Below are 18,941 nucleotides of genomic sequence, written 5' to 3'. Positions count from 1 at the left end.
TTTTACCCCAGCGTATGAATTTTTGTACATATCACTTGACTGGAGAACTGCACTGCAAAATCTGGAGAAGTCCGAAGTTTGAAGAACGGTTGTGCTTCAGTTCTTGGGTTGTTTCGCAAAGTGGAAATCAGATAGGTCCACTTCTAAATGCAAATGAGTCAGATTTTTCCTCCATCCTTAGTCATAACAGTTGAACCTCCTCTCTCTCTCTCTCTCTCTCTCTCTCTCTCTCTCTCTCTCTCTCTCTCTCTCTCTTATGCATACACTGATTTCATTGCACATGAATGGCAAATGGAGGTTCAGAGAGATTGTCCCTTTCAGAAAAGACAGGTCAGTAGGAAACAGCTGTTTATTTTAATTCTCGCGGTAAGTTGCCGTAGCAACATGGTATAAATGAAGAGAATAAATAAATGTAAAGAATAAATGGATACATAAAATTACTGCATATGTGGAAAGCTCATTGAAGCTTTGGAGAGAGACACCTGGGCTACAGATAGTTTAACTTCCAGGCAATACCACAATCAATTCAAGGTTTCTGACGCCTGACAAACAGGAGTTTTCAAAACCAGATCAGAACTGTTCCCCTAGATCTTTCTGACAACAGAATACCCTGGGGTGATGATTATCATGAGGATCTGAAAAAGCACTGAATGGTGGTCTCTGAAGACATACAATTTTGTTCTAAATGGTACCTTAAAGAGAGTAGCACTTTATGGGTCAAACTACACTTGATGTCAGATAGTTCACAGTTCTTGCTCATGCTATTTTACTTCAAGTGAAAAGCTTCATTTTGAAACCTTTAAGAGAACATTTTAGTTTCCTGTTAATTATGTTGCTTTGAATTTATACTGACTTTCTTTTGCAATATTTTGTTTGGGATTGTTTTATTTGCTGTTTTAATGTAGGATCCTCAAGGATCTCTTAACAGGGAGCTGGCTTCAGGCACCAGACCAGTTGGCAGACCATTACAAAGATGTCTGCAGGCATTACATGAATGCTGGCAGCATTAATCATGCTGTGTTGGAATCCCTTGCGAATGACCCCAGTGCCTAGAGACAGGCAGTCAGGTTGTGTATCCACAGCAGTGACCAGAGAAAGAATGACCGCTGGGAGGAGCACACTTTCATCTGCCCCTCCCAGTGGCGAAGCGTCTTTTCATGTGGAGTCGGGGCATGTGCTGCACACCAGCCCAAGCCCTCGCACCAGCCCCAAGCTACTTTCCCCCAAACCAGAAGCTCTAAAAACAGCAAAACTGTATTTAAAATTCATGGGCAATTAATATTCCATAAATGGCTGGGCCAAACCTCAAAGGAAAGAGGAACATATTCAGTAGACACCTACTGTCTACTTACTGTCTAATTAGATGCCTAATTTCAGCTGATGACCAATTCCAGAAGGCTGGAGCTGAAACACTAAAAGCCTGGTTTCTAGTAGCCCCTATGCACACCACCTCCGGGGCATGTGCAGGGCTGGATTTAAGTTTGATGAGGCCCTGAAGGTAACTGGGCCCTTTATATGTCCAGCTGTCCTTTGTCCACAACAAAATGTCACTGTTTTTTGTGTTGAATATATGATATATAGTAATTTATGGACCTAATAGGTATCTAAAGCCATTTGCACACGCAGAATGTAGGCACCCTATATATAGAAATGAGCAAACCAGTGATAATTTAGGGAGCAGGCTAGCAGGCGGGGCCCATTACTTACATCATAGGAGCCTACACAACACAAAACACTGTTGCTGTATGTAGGTTTTATTTTATTTGTTTTTTTATCTTATATTTTGGAAATGTACATCCAGATTTTTTTTCTTTAATTTTTTTGGGGGGCCCTCCAAGAGAGTGGGGCCCTAAGCTATAGCTTGTTTAGCTTATACGTAAACTTGGCCCTGGGAATGTGCTGCTCTCAGCAGTGCTCCATCTGTGGGGTGCAGTTGGACAAAGGTGGTCCCTTAGGTAACCTGTTTCAGAGTTGCTTATAGTAAAATCAAACTGCCTGGTGTTGACCACACAGCGTTTGGCTTACCTCTCTCAGCTTTAGTTATGCCTGTTTATGCCTCATACATGTAGAAAATAGAATGTTTAAGACCTGGCAGCTGTGAGGGTCACAGTTTTAGTTACACAGTGTAAAGCATACTGGAAATTATTTTATGGGAAGAAGGGGTTAACTAAAGAATTATGCTCCACTGCAACCCAAGGATTATTCTCCGCTGCCACTTTTTTCAATGCCTCTGCGCACATGACAGAGTCAGCCAATCATGGAATCCATACCTTACAGAATTAATTACTCAACTTAATTGCTTAATGACTGCTGGCAATTCTTAATTGTAGTTGCTTTCTTAACTCTCTGATGCAGGATAGCTTACCGTGAGCATGAACAATCCCCACAGAATGTTTACGAGTTCTGCGCTACACTAACCATGACAATTTCAACTTGTACTCCAATCAGTCTCTGAGCATGTGTCAGCTTCTCAAAATTTAAGTTTGGATTCTGATAATTTAAGTATTCAAACTGTGATTTTTTTTTTTTAAAAAAGATGCTTCATCAGTATTCTTCAATCCACACTCCCAAGTTATCATCACAATAGCCCTTTTGGGGAGATAGGATCCACTGCTTAAAACAACAACACATGAAGGCGGGGGGAAGTGGGGAGAACAATACGAGCTGTACCCCTCCACTATCATCATTGCCATCACCCTCTACTCACGGAGGCGGCTTTTGTGAAGGAGGAGAATCCATGGAGGTTCCCTGTGCATTTCACAACTCTGGCTTTCCAGGGTTCCAAATTTCCCAGAAAGCCTCTGCAGATCCAGGAAGCCCCTTGCTTAACACAGGTGTGCTCCATGACTTGAAGGAGATGGGAATTATGACAAAGTAAGGCAGAGCTAGAACACTCCTCTCCACATGGTCCTAATGCCCAAAGAGGCCTAGGATCTTCTTGTTCCTGACCCACCAAAGATGGAAATGCAAATGTTAGCCATTCCAAAATGGAGGCACTGCTATTGCATTATAAGCTCCTGTTCAATTATTTCCCTTCTTTGTGTGTTTTTTTTTTAAACCCGTGGGTGAGCAGAGACTATTACTGCATCAAACTGGAATGGTTGGCAAGATCAGACACCAATCCTAGGAAAGTAGGAAGCTGTCTAAGGTCTTCAGCCATGGGATGCTTCCTAGGAGCTTTTGTTGACCATTAGATATCTGCAGCGCCTGCTAGGAAAGGGAAGCCTGGCTTGCCCAGCCTTTTCATCTTCTACATGTGGCTTAAGGGAGCTGCCAGGACACTGCCAGGTACTGGCGATTCCATGGTCTTCCTCCCTCCCTACAAGTGGTTTGTGTGATGGAAGGGTGAGAGGGCCAGGTTCCACGATTGCAGGAAACTTGGGTAAAGTGTCCTTCGGTGGGGACTCTTCTCTGGCAGTGGACCAAAGCAGAAGAGCCATGGTGGTAGAGCTCCAAGCAGCACTAAAGTTGTGCAGAACCTTTGGGGGTTTTGTTTTGTTTTGTTTTATTCAATAGGATTGGAGTTGGGAGCGAAGCAAACATGCCTCCCAAATGGGTGGCTAGAAAAGGGAGGTGGGCGAGGTGTCATTTATCTGATCACCCTTATGAGGGGACCTGGTCTTTCCTTCTTCCCAGTGAATTCCTTGAGGACTTTCACAGTGTCTCTTTTTAAATGGGCTTCCAACCTGGGAGCGCTTCCTGGAATGACCACATCACCATGTGATCTTTTGTCCCAGTGGCTCTCCAGGGGCCATGGGGGAAGGCAGAAAGAAGGCTGTGTGAGTCGGCCTCTAGCACTCAAGACACCCCAGTTATATTTCATGTGTCATCCAGGAAATGCATTGGGTTAAGGAGAGTATACATTTTCAGATGTAATTTATGTTATCAAGACTGCGCGTACCTCGGAGGGATTTAACAAACCACTTTTCGCTTCCGAGTGTCATGTGCTTAGCGAGGCAATGGCTAATCAGTATGGAGCAGGTAATGACAGCATTCATTTTAATCTTGGAAAGGACTGGGGAAGTATTGTTTCCTGACAAGGCATGCAAATGATGCACCCTCATTTTGTCCAATTATTTTCTAAAATTTCTTGCAATTACGTTGCAATTTTCTTCCAGAGGACAACTTGACAAAATGTTTGCCGGTGGCTTTTACTTCTTCCTTCATTTGTTTTACACAATATTTGTTTTGGGAGGTTGTTTTTTTGCTTCCAAAATAGAAAGCCTGGTAGATGCAAGATACACGGCGTGGGTTTCTGTTTTGCTTTGGCTACTGACAGCAAACATATCCATATGTACTCTGCGTCATTCAAACTTCCCTGTGCCATCTTGTAAGTGAACTGGACTATAACTTAAAAGTCTCTGCTTGTAGCCTGTCATTTCCAAGCGCGCCATTAGTGATGCTGATGTCATGGAATGATCACAAACTTTCTAACTTGCTGAAGGGGGTAATGGCCAGTTACAGAGTTTTGACAACTATGCACCTAGTGGGAAGTTTGTTGGGATGAGCCATCAAACAGGGCCAATTAACAAGGGTGAGTAATGCTATGAGTGCCAGCTGGCAAATGCCTCTCTGGGAACCGAAGGAGCTAAGCAAAAGAGGAGCAGCTGACAATGAAAGGCAAGGAACAGAGGAGGCCAAAAGCTTTGGGAGAAACCTCAGGCCTGAGGTTGAGTATGGTGCTCCCCAGGTCACATACACCCTCCCCAGCCACACACTCCTCTTCCCAGGCATCACCCATCACCACTGCACCACTTTGCATCATTCTTGAGCATTTCCTCCTAACCTGGAACGAGTCCTTGAGCTGCAGTGCAGCCTATAACCATGGCTAAGCACAATCAACTGAAACAAATGCAGATGGGCGGGGTACAAATAATAAAAATATTATTATTTATTATATTGCTTTCTACTTCAGCCATGCATTCCCTCCTTCTGTTTTTTTCCACCATGCTGGCTTTTGAACTCTAAGTGCCTATATGGAGGGCCCTGTCTCCAGGGGCGGAGGAAGGGGGATGTGGTGGGGGCAGACCACCCCGGGTGTCTTCGCTGAGGGGGGTGACATTTGGCAGTCAAGGGCGGGTGATGTGCTGAATGTCCGCATTGGAGGCTTGCTCTGCCCCCATGGGCAGCTCACTCCAATCCTGGCTGCAGGGTGTCTGCACTGCTCCATGCACCCAAGTGGCTATTGTACGCCAGGGAGGGCACCCTCCACACCCCACGCCCCTCAGGAGTGCGCCCACCCTGGGCAGTACAGGCATAGGCTCTGCCACTGCCTGTCCCCTTGTACTGTGTAAAATGTCATGTTCACTGTCATCACCATATAAAAAACAATTAAACATCAAAAATAAAAATGGGTGGATAGTAAGCAAGTAAGAAAAAGAGGAGTCCATGATGGGATTTGGTTCTGGAGCATGTAAGGTAATAACAGAATCCATAATGCCTCTAAGCATGTGCAGAGTGTCTCTCCCCCACCCCATGTAACCACTAGCCTTGGATCAGAGTGCAGAACTTCAGCTAAATGGCTACAGATTCCCTGGGGTAACAGAGCATTACAGATACATTGCAACTGTGCTTTGATAAGTGTTCCTGTTCCTGCACCATTGTTCTTGAGACGTGCTCTGCTTAGGGTGTCTCTGTGTGGAGAAGCTGTATACAAATGCAAAGAATGGTAATAATACAACCGTACTTTCGGCTCTGAGCATCTACAGAAATATGGTGCACCACTTGGAATTGCAAACAGCCTGTCTCCAAAACACAGCCAGCCATCTCCTGACTCACGACAAAACTACATATTACATCAAACGTCTCGCTGTGCCTTTAAGTGCAGGTCTGTATGCTGTCACACAAATTGCCAGCCTGATGGATCAGGACCCTGACATGGGGGTAAAGAGGCTTTAACTGCTGGCCCCTTTGCTATGGCCCTGATCTGGATCACAGCAAGGTGGGGGAGGGGGAGAGCTAAAGACCCCTCCCTCATCCTCTTGCTAGGGTCTCAATATGGATCACCCCTCCTGAAGCAGCAATTTGTGTTAAGTTATGGAAGAGGAACCTCAGGCCAGGGGGACAAATGTGGCCCTCCATATCTCGTTTCCTGGCCCTCAGGACACTCCTAGGTCAAAAAAGCACCCGCCACTGGTGCTGCTTTGCATCCTTGTTGAGTTCCCCTCTTCCAGGCTGGTGTGCATCCTTCAACTTTGATTATGCATTTCACTTGCCCATATGGAGGAAACTAGCCCACTGTACAAAGGTAAAATGCACACTCATTGCTCCACCAACTTTTGCCTCTGGCCCTTCCCAGCCCTGCCATGTGGCCCTTGGAAGGCCGCCCAGAATTGAATGTGGCCCTTGAGCTGGAAATAAGTTCCCCATCCCTGTGTTAAAAAGCAAAACCCACTTAAAGGCACAGGTATACTGCTAAAGTCGCACTGAGTTTGGCCTTCGGCGTTGGAGAAATGAGCTTCCTCTCTGAAAACGACACCTCAAACAAGCTTTGGGAAATGTGCAGGGTGCCATCGGACCAACAATCAATCATGGGTATCCATTATTCAGCCGTCCCACTCACCCTAACCAGCTGCTGTGGGAAGGGTCCTCTCGAATTCTCTGGCACGTTGATCGGCGGGATTACCCAGTCTCGCTTCTGCCGCCTCAGCCCATGAGAATTCTGCTGATGGCGCCAGGGCAGGAGAGTGTCGCTCGGCTGTTGCAGGAGGTCTGCTGACGTGTTCTTCTTTCCTTTCTGCTGATTTGGAAGGGGGGGGGAGGAAAACAGGTATTGTTTTGATTTTGCTTAGTTTCATTTACAAAAAAAGGAAGACAAAGCAACAATGCAATGCATGTAAGGAAAAATCAACTCCTCGGGACCATGTTGAGGCTCATTTGGGTTGAGAAATAACTGGGGAGGTGAGGGGGGTGTATTTTTGTTATTACAATGAAGCAAACATTTCTGCATTACAAAAGCGAGCGGCACTCCTATTGACAACTTCATTTTTCCACACGTATGGAGCTGTCATTAGACAATCAAGCCTTCTTCCACGACGGATTGTCTTCATTATGCCAACTGCAGGAAGCTTTATCAGCCCCTTGGAGGATAAAATCTGCAGATTCCTAATAAATATAATAAATCACAGGGACGAAATGAAACAAGCTGAAAACACCCCTGGCGTTACCAGTGGTAGGTCTGGGTCCATTACGCAGTATTAAGCTCCTCGCTAGCCTGGAATTTTAAAGCACTGCTGACTTATTTGCAGTCATCATGGAATGAGATTCAGGCAGTCTGAATGCTGTCTAAAGAGATCCATCATCTGGTGGACACTAGGTAGAAAGGAGGGTCCAAAAGAAGATTGGTACATCTTGGAGCTCTGCTTCAAACTATATTTACTTCCACACAGATCTCTCCAAATGATGACTGTAAAAACTGTGATTGGCATGATTATGTGTGCGGTCTTTCGTCAGTGGTTCTGGTCCTTAAAATGGGAACCCCATGTATTTAATTTGGCACCTAGCCTACTAAGCACCATGGGACCATGTGTGCCAAGGGCTCAGCACCCTCTTGAAGTGGAGAAATGAATGTAAATGTGCAACATTAGCCCTTGTGATTGGCAGTTTATTATTATTATTATTATTATTATTATTATTATTATTATTATTGACATGACTTTGGCTTATGAACCAGATGCAGCTAAATACCAAATCAAGGAGTGCCAGGCCTTCCAGAACTATGCAGGCAAAATCAGGGGGTGGAATGTCAAGCAGAGAAAAAGGTGAGGTAGGCAGCCTCTGCAAAGAGCAATGCTTTAATTGTGCACTCCTGTTACCAGCAGGGGAACACATGCACACAGTCAAACTGTGTGGGATTGAATCCGACACTCACCAGCTAGTAAGTAGAGGATTCAGTCCTGCTAACTGCAGGGTGCTTCACAAGGAGCACCCGGCAGGATTGTATGGAAGGCTCAGTTCTTCTGACTGAAGGGTGCTTGCAACTTGGCAAGCATGTCCACAAACTTGACATGAGCCAACAGTGTGACGCGGCAGCTAAAAAAGCCAATGCAATTCTGGGCTGCATCAATAGGAGTATAGCATCTAGATCAAGGGAAGTAATAGTGCCACTGTATTCTGCTCTGGTCAGACCTCACCTGGAGTACTGTGTCCAGTTCTGGGCACCACAGTTCAAGAAGGTTACTGACAAACTGGAACGTGTCCAGAGGAGGGCAACCAAAATGGTCAAAGGCCTGGAAACGATGCCTTATGAGGAACGGCTAAGGGAGCTGGGCATGTTTAGCCTGGAGAAGAGGAGGTTAAGGGGTGATATGATAGCCATGTTCAAATATATAAAAGGATGTCACATAGAGGAGGGAGAAAGGTTGTTTTCTGCTGCTCCAGAGAAGCGGACATGGAGCAATGGATCCAAACTACAAGAAAGAAGATTCCACCTAAACATTAGGAAGAACTTCCTGACAGTAAGAGCTGTTCGACAGTGGAATTTGCTGCCAAGGAGTGTGGTGGAGTCTCCTTCTTTGGAGGTCTTTAAGCAGAGGCTTGACAACCATATGTCAGGAGTGCTCTGATGGTGTTTCCTGCTTGGCAGGGGGTTGGACTCGATGGCCCTTGTGGTCTCTTCCAACTCTATGATTCTGTGATTCTATGATTCTATGTTCCCCACAGAGAAGGCACTTGTGAAGCACCACCCAGCAGAATTGCACTCTCTGCTCACCAGCTCAACCCCAATTAAATTTTCCCACTCCCCATTGATACAGGGCCACATCTAGGTCAAGGGAAGGTTCTGGAATGACCTGATCAACAGGACAATGGCTTCTGTCTGCTTGTCCTGTTCTGGTATCACAGAAAAGTCCACAGGGGAAGAGAGCAAGGGATGTTGCCTGCTTCAGGACCAAGGAGAGCTCCTAGTGTGTGACTTGCTCCATAAGCATTGGAAATGAATTGAGGCCTTATGAGCGTCTGACTCCTGTTTGTATCTTCTAGGCTCCTCCTCATTTTAGAGAACCAGGGTGCCTTAAGGGGCAGGCCAAAGTTCAGGCAAAAGCCCCCCAGTCTTCATGAATTCCCCCCTCCCCCATGAACTCAAAATCTCTCCACTACCCAGTCATGCCCTGCTCAGTTTATGTTTGGGGGAAACAAAATGCAGATTTAGATGGTGTTCGTGTTTTCTTCTAGACTGTGTGATTTTGCATTTGCCATCCTGATTTAAGCAAAAACCTGTTGCCATACAACCCATATGGCTTAACTGGGATTCTTTCTTTAAGGAGATTCAAGGCTTCAAGCTCACTTGACAACTGGGATGGGGAAGAGGGGCATTGGCTCTGAAGCTCTAGGAAACCAAATCAGAATCATTCCTCCATTTCTGAGCTTGCCCTGAGCTGTTTCTTGGTGCTGATAATGCCAAGGTTGTAGATTCGATCCCCGTATGGGACAGCTGCATATTCCTGCATTGAAGGGGGTTGGACTAGATGATCCTGAGGGTCCCTCCCAACTCCACAATTCTATGATTCTATGAAAGGATGTTATCATGGTTCCCACATCAAATATAAGGATTGAGTCCAAGTGAAAATCGTTTGTTGAATATCACCCAGGGGTGTTACAGCTGTACTTTCAATACAAATCTCATATTTATAAACCAAATGTGCTAGTTATCAGACCACAACTTCTGTAAGGGGAAGAACTACAGGCTAAAAAATCAAGCGTGTGTCTTACTGGCAGAAGGTTCCAGGTTCACTACCTGATATCTCCAGGTAAAACTATCACATAGCACTGGGATGGGGAAACTGCGGTCCCTGGCTGTTATCAGATTCCAGCTCCCATCACTTACAAACAGCATGGACAGTGGTCAGGGATGATGGGAGTTACACATGGGGGTGTGTGTTTCTCATGTCTGATGTAGCAGATGATGTGAAAGACCTGTCTGAGAGTTTGAAGAGCCACTCTAAGTTAGGACTAACAATGTTGGGTTTGATGGGCATATAAGAAGAAGAAGAGTTTGGATTTGATATCCCGCTTTATCACTACCCAAAGGAGTCTCAAAGCGGCTAACAATCTCCTTTCCCTTCCTCCCCCACAACAAACACTCTGTGAGGTGAGTGGGGCTGAGAGACTTCAGAGAAGTGTGAGTAGCCCAAGGTCACCCAGCAGCTGCATGTGAAGGACCAGAGACATGAACCCGGTTCACCAGATTATGAGTCCATTGCTCTTAACCACTACACCACGCTGGCTCTCAGATATAATTCAGATATAAGTCTGAATTGGTATCAGGCAGTTTCCTACCACTGCCCTCCTAGTAATATGGCAACAGATTTACAACACAGGTGCTAAATGCTTTCCAAATCTTAAGAGTACAAAGTCTTGCTTGTCTGTGCTTATCTCCTTCCTCTTACATTTTGAGCTTTTCTAGCACCCGTGCTTAATCCTCTTCTTGAATATACTCATTAATAAGTGGCACCAGGAAATGTAAAAGGGCACCTAGAAGCTCGACATGCATTTATGCATCCACGAGACCTAAACACAATCCACATTTGCTCCATGGAATGGACCCCTTTTAAAAATCAGTTTGCAATTCCCAGCTGGGGGATCTTGAGAGAGCAGAAGCTTAGGTCAGTTTTGATAATTGGCATGCAAGAGTGAGAGACAAATTACGAAGGGACGGTAAAATAATTTGTGCTCTAGCAAGTTTACACCAGGGAATGTATGTGGGCTAAAGAGAGACTTGAGAATTAACATGACTCCCAAAGCCCTCTGGATGCAGAAATAATTAGTATCGGCTCAGCAAGACCATCCTGGTCCTTTCATTCTTTCAGAAATATTTGATGGCTAGTGAGTGGAACATAACTCTTTGTCACTTGTAATGAGGTTTTCTGACATTAGCATAGATTGCCAACCAGACTTTGAGGTTGGCTGTGTGCACTGAAGCTAAGGGGCCAATTTGGGCATTTTCAAAAGGGTCTCCCCTCCTCGCCCACTGGCTTGGTCCTCTCCATCACCATACAAAGAGGAAAGAAGTGTGATATCACACTGTTTTCCATCATGCTTCCAGTTTTCAGCTCCAAGTAGGGAGGGGAGAACTTAGTGGGATGCTAGAAGCCTATTGTGCTTTTTCTAAAAATGAAATAAATAGAACTAAATAATTTCCTTGCAAGGGGAGCTGGCTTACTTATATGTATTGATCAGATGTTTCTCATTGCTGAGATATATTGGGCTGGAAACGCACCACAGGACCCAAAGGGAAATTTCCTTCAACTATGCTCTTCCCAAGCCCAAAGAACGTTGGGATGTGCTGCTTGCAAGATTTCTCATCACACTAGGCAATATCAACCCCACAGTTTGCACTGGCAGTGGGTAAATACAAGTGTCTCTCTGCTTCCCACCTGGTCCAGGTGCATGAGATGACCACATCCCACCTTCAAGCAACTGTGCTTCTGAATAATCTGAAATTCTCCCATTTACCAGGGGCAGCCTCTATTTTCAATCCCTATCCTTGATTTGCCTCTTAGGGGTATGTTGTAGGTATCAAGGTATTTTGTTTCATTTTTTTAAGTTACAGATTATACATCTGCCAAGTGTCCCTTGTGTATTTCACAGATACCATCTCTTTTGCCAGATTAAACATCCCATTAAACATTTTTTTTTTTTAGTAAATAATACTTATGGTGAGCTTGCTAACACATCTGCTGCAGAAGTCAGTACAACAGAGATGGGGACCCTCATGGATACAACTCCCAGCATCCCTGCTCACGTTGCTCAGGACTGATGGGAGGTGCAGCTGAACAATATCTGGAGGGTTACAGAGTCCTCATCCCTGCAATAGAGGATAGGGTATCATAGAGGAAATGAAAGGCATTGCAGAGCAGGTGGAAAAGTCAAGGAAGACCCAGGCAGTGATCTTTCATGCAAGGATTCAAAGCACGCAGACTGCATACATTATACACATACATACCCGTCTGCAGATGTTTAAAGTTGAATACAGTTATTGGGAGCAGCACCATAGGGTCAGAGGGGATTACAAAGTCCTTGATATGTTAATATCTTCTATGCAGGCTCTATATACTACAGCATCCATGATAGCATCATATGCTCTATGGATGAAAAGCAATTGTATTGCATTTCACAGGGTTTTTTTCCTTTCCTTTTTCTTTCCATGGTTTCCGAATTACGAAACATGCAAAATAGCAATTGCACCAGCGCATCACCAACATAATTCGCCCTACCTAAGCATTACTGATAATGAAAAAAATAAAATAGAATATGAGCAGTGTATGCCAAACCACAGTGACATATTTAATTATAGATAACATAGATCAAATCTCCCCAATGGCATGCAACTCAGATCCATCCCAAAAGAGTCTAAGGTTGAGCTGCATCACTTTCATTCAATACATTCTGGGTTTGAATGAAAGACTCCATTTATCAATGAATTATTATGTGGAGTCTCTCCTCTGTTTAGCTCTTCCAGATGTGTGAGTTCAGTTTCAAAAACCAGTGGTGGGGTTATCTTCATCCCTTTTTTAAAAGAATGGTCCATTGTGCTGCAGTCGAAAGATGAGTGACCATTTCCGCATTCTCAGGTAGCACTGTGTCCTTTAAAAATCCTAGTAAGATAACCAGTGAGTCAAATGGCATATCACTGCCTCTAATTTTTAAAATTTCTGTCATCAGCTTCTAGGTAGCTCTAACTCTTTCCCTGCTTTAGGGACATGATTTTGGGAGCCAAGCTGTTTCCCAATCCTTCACCAGCATGACACTAACTGTGGGGTGTGTTACATCAGTACAGTCAATAACAACAGGCTTCACTTTCTAGAGGGGACGGAGACAGGGGGATGTGTAACTTCCTGTTCCTGCTGTAAGTGACTCAGCAGATGAGTGAGACTCCATAAAAGCAGAGTCACACAGCCGTTTTGTCTCAATTCGATTCAACTCTCAGTTAAGACTCATCCATTTTGCTGTCTGCTGGCTCTCAGCCAGCAGCAGCAGCAGAAGAAGAAGAGTTTGGATATGATATCCCGCTTTATCACTACCCGAAGGAGTCTCAAAGCGGCTAACAATCTCCTTTGCCTTCCTCCCCCACAACAAACACTCTGTGAGGTGAGTGGGGCTGAGAGACTTCAGAGAAGTGTGACTGGCCCAAGGTCACCCAGCAGCTGCACATGGAGGGGCGGGGAAGTGAACCCGGTTCACCAGATTACGAGTCTACCGCGCTTAACCACTACACCACACTTGGGCCCATCTTCCCAAAGGATGTAAGCCACATTTTGTGTTTGTAACACACAACGTGTTGTAAAGCCTGCCTGTTAGGATGTGTACTGTGAACAACTTGTGAGTCAACTGATTGTTATACTTTTAAAGACAGACTCATGAGTCTTTATTGTATTTTAAGAGGGAGAAAAGGGGAGACCAGGAATAATCCATATGGGGAAGCCAGATTGGATTAGTCATCTTGTAAAGATTCAAACGAATCTAATCAACCAGCTTCTGTGAATAGAGGGGATTTGCTCTACTACTTCACTCACTAGTGTGAGTAAATGAAGGATAATACTTAACAAATATTTCCTCACCTATTATCCTAAACATCCCCACACAAACTGTCATTGACACCACTATCTAGCCCTACAGACATTGAAGCTCCGGTGTCAGTTGAGCCAGAGCATTTGATGTTTCTGTGGTGGTGAGGTGAGGAAATCCACAGCACTGTCTCCAATGTCAGAAAGGGAGTTCTGAAGGGAACCATGTTTGCTGAAATGCCCTCCATAGGATTGCAGTGTCAGGGAACCAATCCAAGCTTGCGCTCTGGTGCATTTATCCAGTGTAAAAAATAATAATACAAAAAGTACAGAGACTACATGAGAACGAACATGAATCACAAACCTTCCCTTTCAACAAAGCCTCCTTGTCTCCACTCCCAATATCTTCATGTCAAACCAAAACAATAACTCTCTTTCATCTTCATTTGTTGACAATGTGTTCTCATAGCATTAATTTCTCCCATGGTGTTTAAATAAGTTATGCATGTTTACTGGTGTTCAAAAGCTAAGTAAACTGTGTGAACAAAACTGGTGGTGGGGCTGAGTGCCAGATCCATTCACTTTTCTGTAAAAAGAACAAGCTCGGAAAGCAACAGAAGAAAAGGGAGTATTATATGCATATATAGAGATTTCCTTTTTCTTTTTCTACAGGACCTGCAGTTGTAATAAAACTGGGGTGGACTAGATGATGCTTCTCCATAATCTGGACCATATATATATATATATATATATATATATATATATATATATATATGGCCTCCAGAAGCCCACACAAATCTATAATATTTGGATGTGGCCCAAGTCAGGGGTCACCAACCTGGTGCCCTTAGGTGACAGCATGCCCACCATTACATCCTATGCAAGGTCAACATGTATCAGAATTTGCAAAGATTGCTCAGACATCCATACATATACATTTCACAGCAGGATGCACACACCACAAAATACAAGTGGGTCTGCACTGTGAGCACTACAAATTCCACAGTGAAGCACATCCTAGGTTTGAAAAATGGTGCATATGCCTGTATGGAACCACACAATTTTGACATGTCCTCACTGGGAATACCTGGCTCTCTGTGAAACTTTTTGGGCAATCCTTCCTGCTCTTTTATCCAAACCAACTTCAGTAGAACAAGTCCCTGGGCTACGGGATTCATTTAAATCCCTAGCTTCACATCTCTGTGCCTCTGGTCCTCAACTGCTTCCTGGCCAACACCTGCCTTGACATTGCAGGTGCACAATCACAGACTTGATGACCCCTTGTCTATGGACCTCGGCATTGGCAGACAGAGGCTAGGACAGAACTGCATTTTTCTCTGAGATAAAGGCTAAAGTGATCTAGTTAACAGTTGCCACTACCTCAGAGAGCAATGCAGAAAGACTCCAAAAGCCACTGCCTCCTCATTTGGCTGAGAGCAGAACCAGTGAGTGTGAAACAATACCAGCTTTCCCCTTACGCTACAGTTAGCAGTAACCAGTCCAGCCAGCTGGCAGTTCTCCCCTTCCAGCCAACCTGCTTTTGTTATTAGTCAGCCCCTGGCTAGAGAGACATCTGGACATTATTACCCAGCCAAGCGTGGACCACCAGTCCATTTACATAATACAAGATCAGATTTTGTGTACCAGCTTAACGGTGCCTTTTGGATTGCTGTAGCTTTTTTTCAGGGGACAGAATAAGCCACCATTGTGAACCTAAGTGATGGGGTGTCTTAACGCATCCCTTGAAGGCTATTAATTTTATAGGTATCAGCTCCATAAAGGAAATATTATATGTTCTGCATAGCGATGCACTGCTTTGACTCCATGAAGAAATTAGGAATGGAGGAAGGTTTTTTTATATATATATAAAATAAAATTAAATAAATATCCTCCTCAAAACCCACCATGTTATTCCTGACATTTTTGTTTCCCTGCCATTAAGCTTTACTCTTTTCAGTTCCTCTTCGTACGTGTTTATTTGTCACATTTGTTAGCAACCTTTCAGCAATATGTTCTCATGGCAGCTTTCAATTAAAAGAAGAAGAAAAAACCAGCATCAAAACTAACAACTGAAGGAATAAAAAACACACGGGGGGAAATCTCCACCCCAGCAACATCCGCCAATAAAAAAAAGGACAGTCAAAGTATAAAACAACAATTAAAACAAACTGTATGAGATGCTGTATAACATATGAAGTCTTTGCTTGGCAACAAAAGACGTCAAAGTAGAGGCCAGGAAAGCATTACTGTGGAGGGCATTCCAAACACAGGGCAACAGACATATGCACACACAATTATGTTTTGGAAAGCAGTTTGTCCATCTGTTCTCCATGGGTTTGGCCGCCATTCGAGATATGATCACCAAACTTGGCAGAAGGTGTTGCTGAGCTGGGGGCACAGGTCACTGTCAATGTTTGGATGCTGACCGCCATTTTGAATCAAGATGGCAGACTCAACAGTGACTTTGTTGTGACATTTTTGGCATAGGTTTGGGTGCCTCTCGAGACACAGTTGACCCTGGGGGAGATCCTAGTTGATGTGCAACAGCAGGGCTCTCCCTACTGGCGGTTAACCCTTGTGAGACTTCCTGCAGGCGGGCAGGAGTCAGATATAGTTGGTTCAATTCCAATGCCTAAGCCAATACCGCTCACATTCTGTAACAAAGTTGTGGCCTAAATTTTGCCCATTAACCTAAATATGGTGTCCACGTGTTTTTATTCAACATAAAAGGGGGGGGGGAGTCGGTGCAGGGTATTGACACGCAACATGGTCTTTCAGATAGCTTTGACCTAAGCCATGTACAGCTTTATAGGTCATAACCAGCACTTTGAATTATGCCCGGAAACAGACTGGCAATCAGTGGAGCAGTTCTAATAAGGGAGTCATAAGAGACATTATCACAGTTCAAGAACGCACCCCAGGCATGCCAAAATGTGCTCAAGGAGGCTGCAGAGCAGGACTGGCAAGGACTATGGGTTGAGGAAAAGGGGTCTGGGTTAGCATCTTTTGGGCCAGACCAAGAGGGTCATATTCAACTTATGAAACTGAGGTCACCAGACCCTGCACCAAGTTCATGGTGGTGTTCAGGACAGGACATGTACACATTCCCACCCCAAACTGCCAGTGCTGGATTCATTTCTCAACCAGAACGGACTCCTTCATTACAGAGGAACTCAGTTTCCTGCAATACTTCAGACAATGACTGAGAAGGTACTGGATTTGCTGTTTTAGAAAAGTTTCCTGCTTGTAGATACTCCAGGGTACCTACTCAGGAGCACATCCACAAACCGTGAGGAGAAATGAAATGCGAAGAATTCAATTGAACTTAGTCTGACAACAACAAAAATCACCTTTGCTTGCTAGGTATCTTTAAAAAAAAATGTTAGTGGAGAAACAGAGTGATGTATGAATTCTATTCTACATGTACAAGACATTCAGCTGCCATTGGCAACTGTAAAGGTAACAAACAAGATTCTTTTTATCTTATGTATGTATGTTTATATCTTTTTTTAGCAAATAGGGTGAGATTTCATTTGGCATTGTCATGCAGAAGAAATGAAAGGTTTGTGGACCAAAAGCAGAATACACACACACACACACACACACACACACACTTGTTTGCTTAAATAATTACTGTGTTTGCATTTAGGTCACTGCCGAATTTGCCAGAACTGAAGCATCAGCAACCCTGAAAATCTGCAGCAACAGTAGACGAAACTACCATGTCCAATGATCCTCTTTATTTCAGACCTTGATTTGCTTCTGCCTATTGATGTTAAGCTGTTCTCTTTGTCAGGGTGTCATCCCCTCTATTTCCTAGCATGTTCCCGTCCCCCTGTTGAAAAGCTATAATGGCTACCTATCAGCCATATTTACAAATAGTTGTAAGCTCCGTGGTGAATTTAATCAAAGGCAGCTTCGCATCGCGTCCTATTAGCATCAAAACACAAATTGCTATTCATGAACGATTTGTGTCAAAGTGCTCCAAAAAACTGGCATTTTTAGCTGCAAGATGCTCTCCTGAGCACAGCGCTTCAGCAAGGGCATTAAATTAATGTGTTTGCATAAAAGGCGTTTGCTAATTGACAAAGAAATGGGAATTGGGCATCTGACTTCTACTTTAAAGATAATGAACAGCATTGGGAAGGAATATATGTACAGGTAGACAAGATCACCTCTTTGCTCCTAAAAAAAAAAAGTATCTTAATTTCGGAAGCAAACAGGAACCAATCCTAACAGGCTGCTTGAAGTGCCAGATCAAACTGTTTGATCATCGGCACTTCCAAAGGCAAACAGAGGCTGTGGCACATTTGCGACCTTTATCAAAACAGGCGGCACACAATCAAGAATGCTATGTTTGCTTAGGAATTCATTAGATAAAATTACCTCCCCGTTTACAGAACAGTATACAATTGCAGGGTGGTTTTTATTTTTTATTTTCTGTTAATCAGCTAGTTAAGCGAGAAATTCATTACTTTCTGGGAGGGGTGGTTTCAGTTAACAGGAGGGCTGCATAGAACAGTTCGCATTAGAGTCAATTAGTAAGAAAAATTGTCAATTTTGGCAAGCACGCAGGATTCGTCGGTTGACAGACGGGGAAAAGACTGAGTGAGAGACTAACACAGACATCTCATAATGACCAAAAAAAGGGGAAAGAAGGAAGGAAAGGAAAGAAGGCGGGTGATAAGAGATTTGCAGAATGTTCAGTGCAATTGCACTCTGCAAATCTGGTGCGCTATAAGGGGGTGTTTATGAAAGTCAGAGGTGGCCAGTTTTTTTTTACTCTTAGAGGACATTTGCTTTTGCAAATAGGAGTTTGGGGACCAGAAGTACATCATTTGTTTCAGCTCATCTAGCACAATGGTCTTCCACTGGTCTAGACCTGACTCCCAGGCTGCAACATGGAGGCCATATTCATGCTTTTACATTTGTCTTATATGTAATAGTGCTAATAATGCACATTATTAATCATCAAATGGCAATTCGCAGAAATATGCATCTTATTTAAAAAATGGCTCGTGCCTTTCTCCTGCCACATTGCGGCACTCATAGGAGCTGTTAAAATGAGTGCCTCATCAGATTAACGCGTCTTAGTCTGGACACACACACTGTGCTCCTTTGGCTTGGTTATGGAGCATCAGTGAAACAGCAGCATTAGATACAAAATCCAATGAGAAGTAGGGATAGTAACATAAGATCAGCCCGGTTTGATCAGCTGAACAGCCCATCGAGTCCAGCACATTGTTCTCACAGTGGCCTATGGGAACCCTACAAGCAGAACCTGAGTGCAACAGTGCTCTCCCCACCTGCAATGCCACCTGCATCAGATAGACAGGTGTAATAATGTGGCCCTCTCCATCAGCATGTCTGAGGACTGCTTCCTCTTGGCTTCTTCTCTGGCACAACTGCCTCCATCAGTGATCATTTCTCCTGCAGACA

The 18,941-nt window shown here is 44.1% G+C and overlaps 1 protein-coding gene across 8 annotated transcripts in view; it reads right to left on the bottom strand.

The window, feature by feature from the left end:
* Window positions 1-18,941, bottom strand: part of CDH4 (cadherin 4) — an 806,698-nt gene that overhangs the window by 279,455 nt on the left and 508,302 nt on the right. For 5 of the 8 annotated variants that reach the window (XM_083618497.1, XM_083618499.1, XM_083618501.1 and 2 more), the window contains one exon: window positions 6,563-6,739. In XM_083618497.1, the coding sequence (XP_083474623.1) occupies window positions 6,563-6,739 (177 nt within the window). The remainder of the gene's footprint in view (window positions 1-6,562; window positions 6,740-18,941) is intronic. The other 3 variants (XM_083618498.1, XM_083618500.1, XM_083618502.1) reach the window with 1 other exon arrangement.

The sequence above is a fragment of the Podarcis filfolensis genome (genome assembly GCF_964270895.1).
Source record: "Podarcis filfolensis genome assembly, chromosome: 6".
Classification (NCBI taxonomy): Eukaryota; Metazoa; Chordata; class Lepidosauria; order Squamata; family Lacertidae; genus Podarcis; species Podarcis filfolensis.
This window is presented reverse-complemented; position numbering and strand designations above follow the sequence as displayed.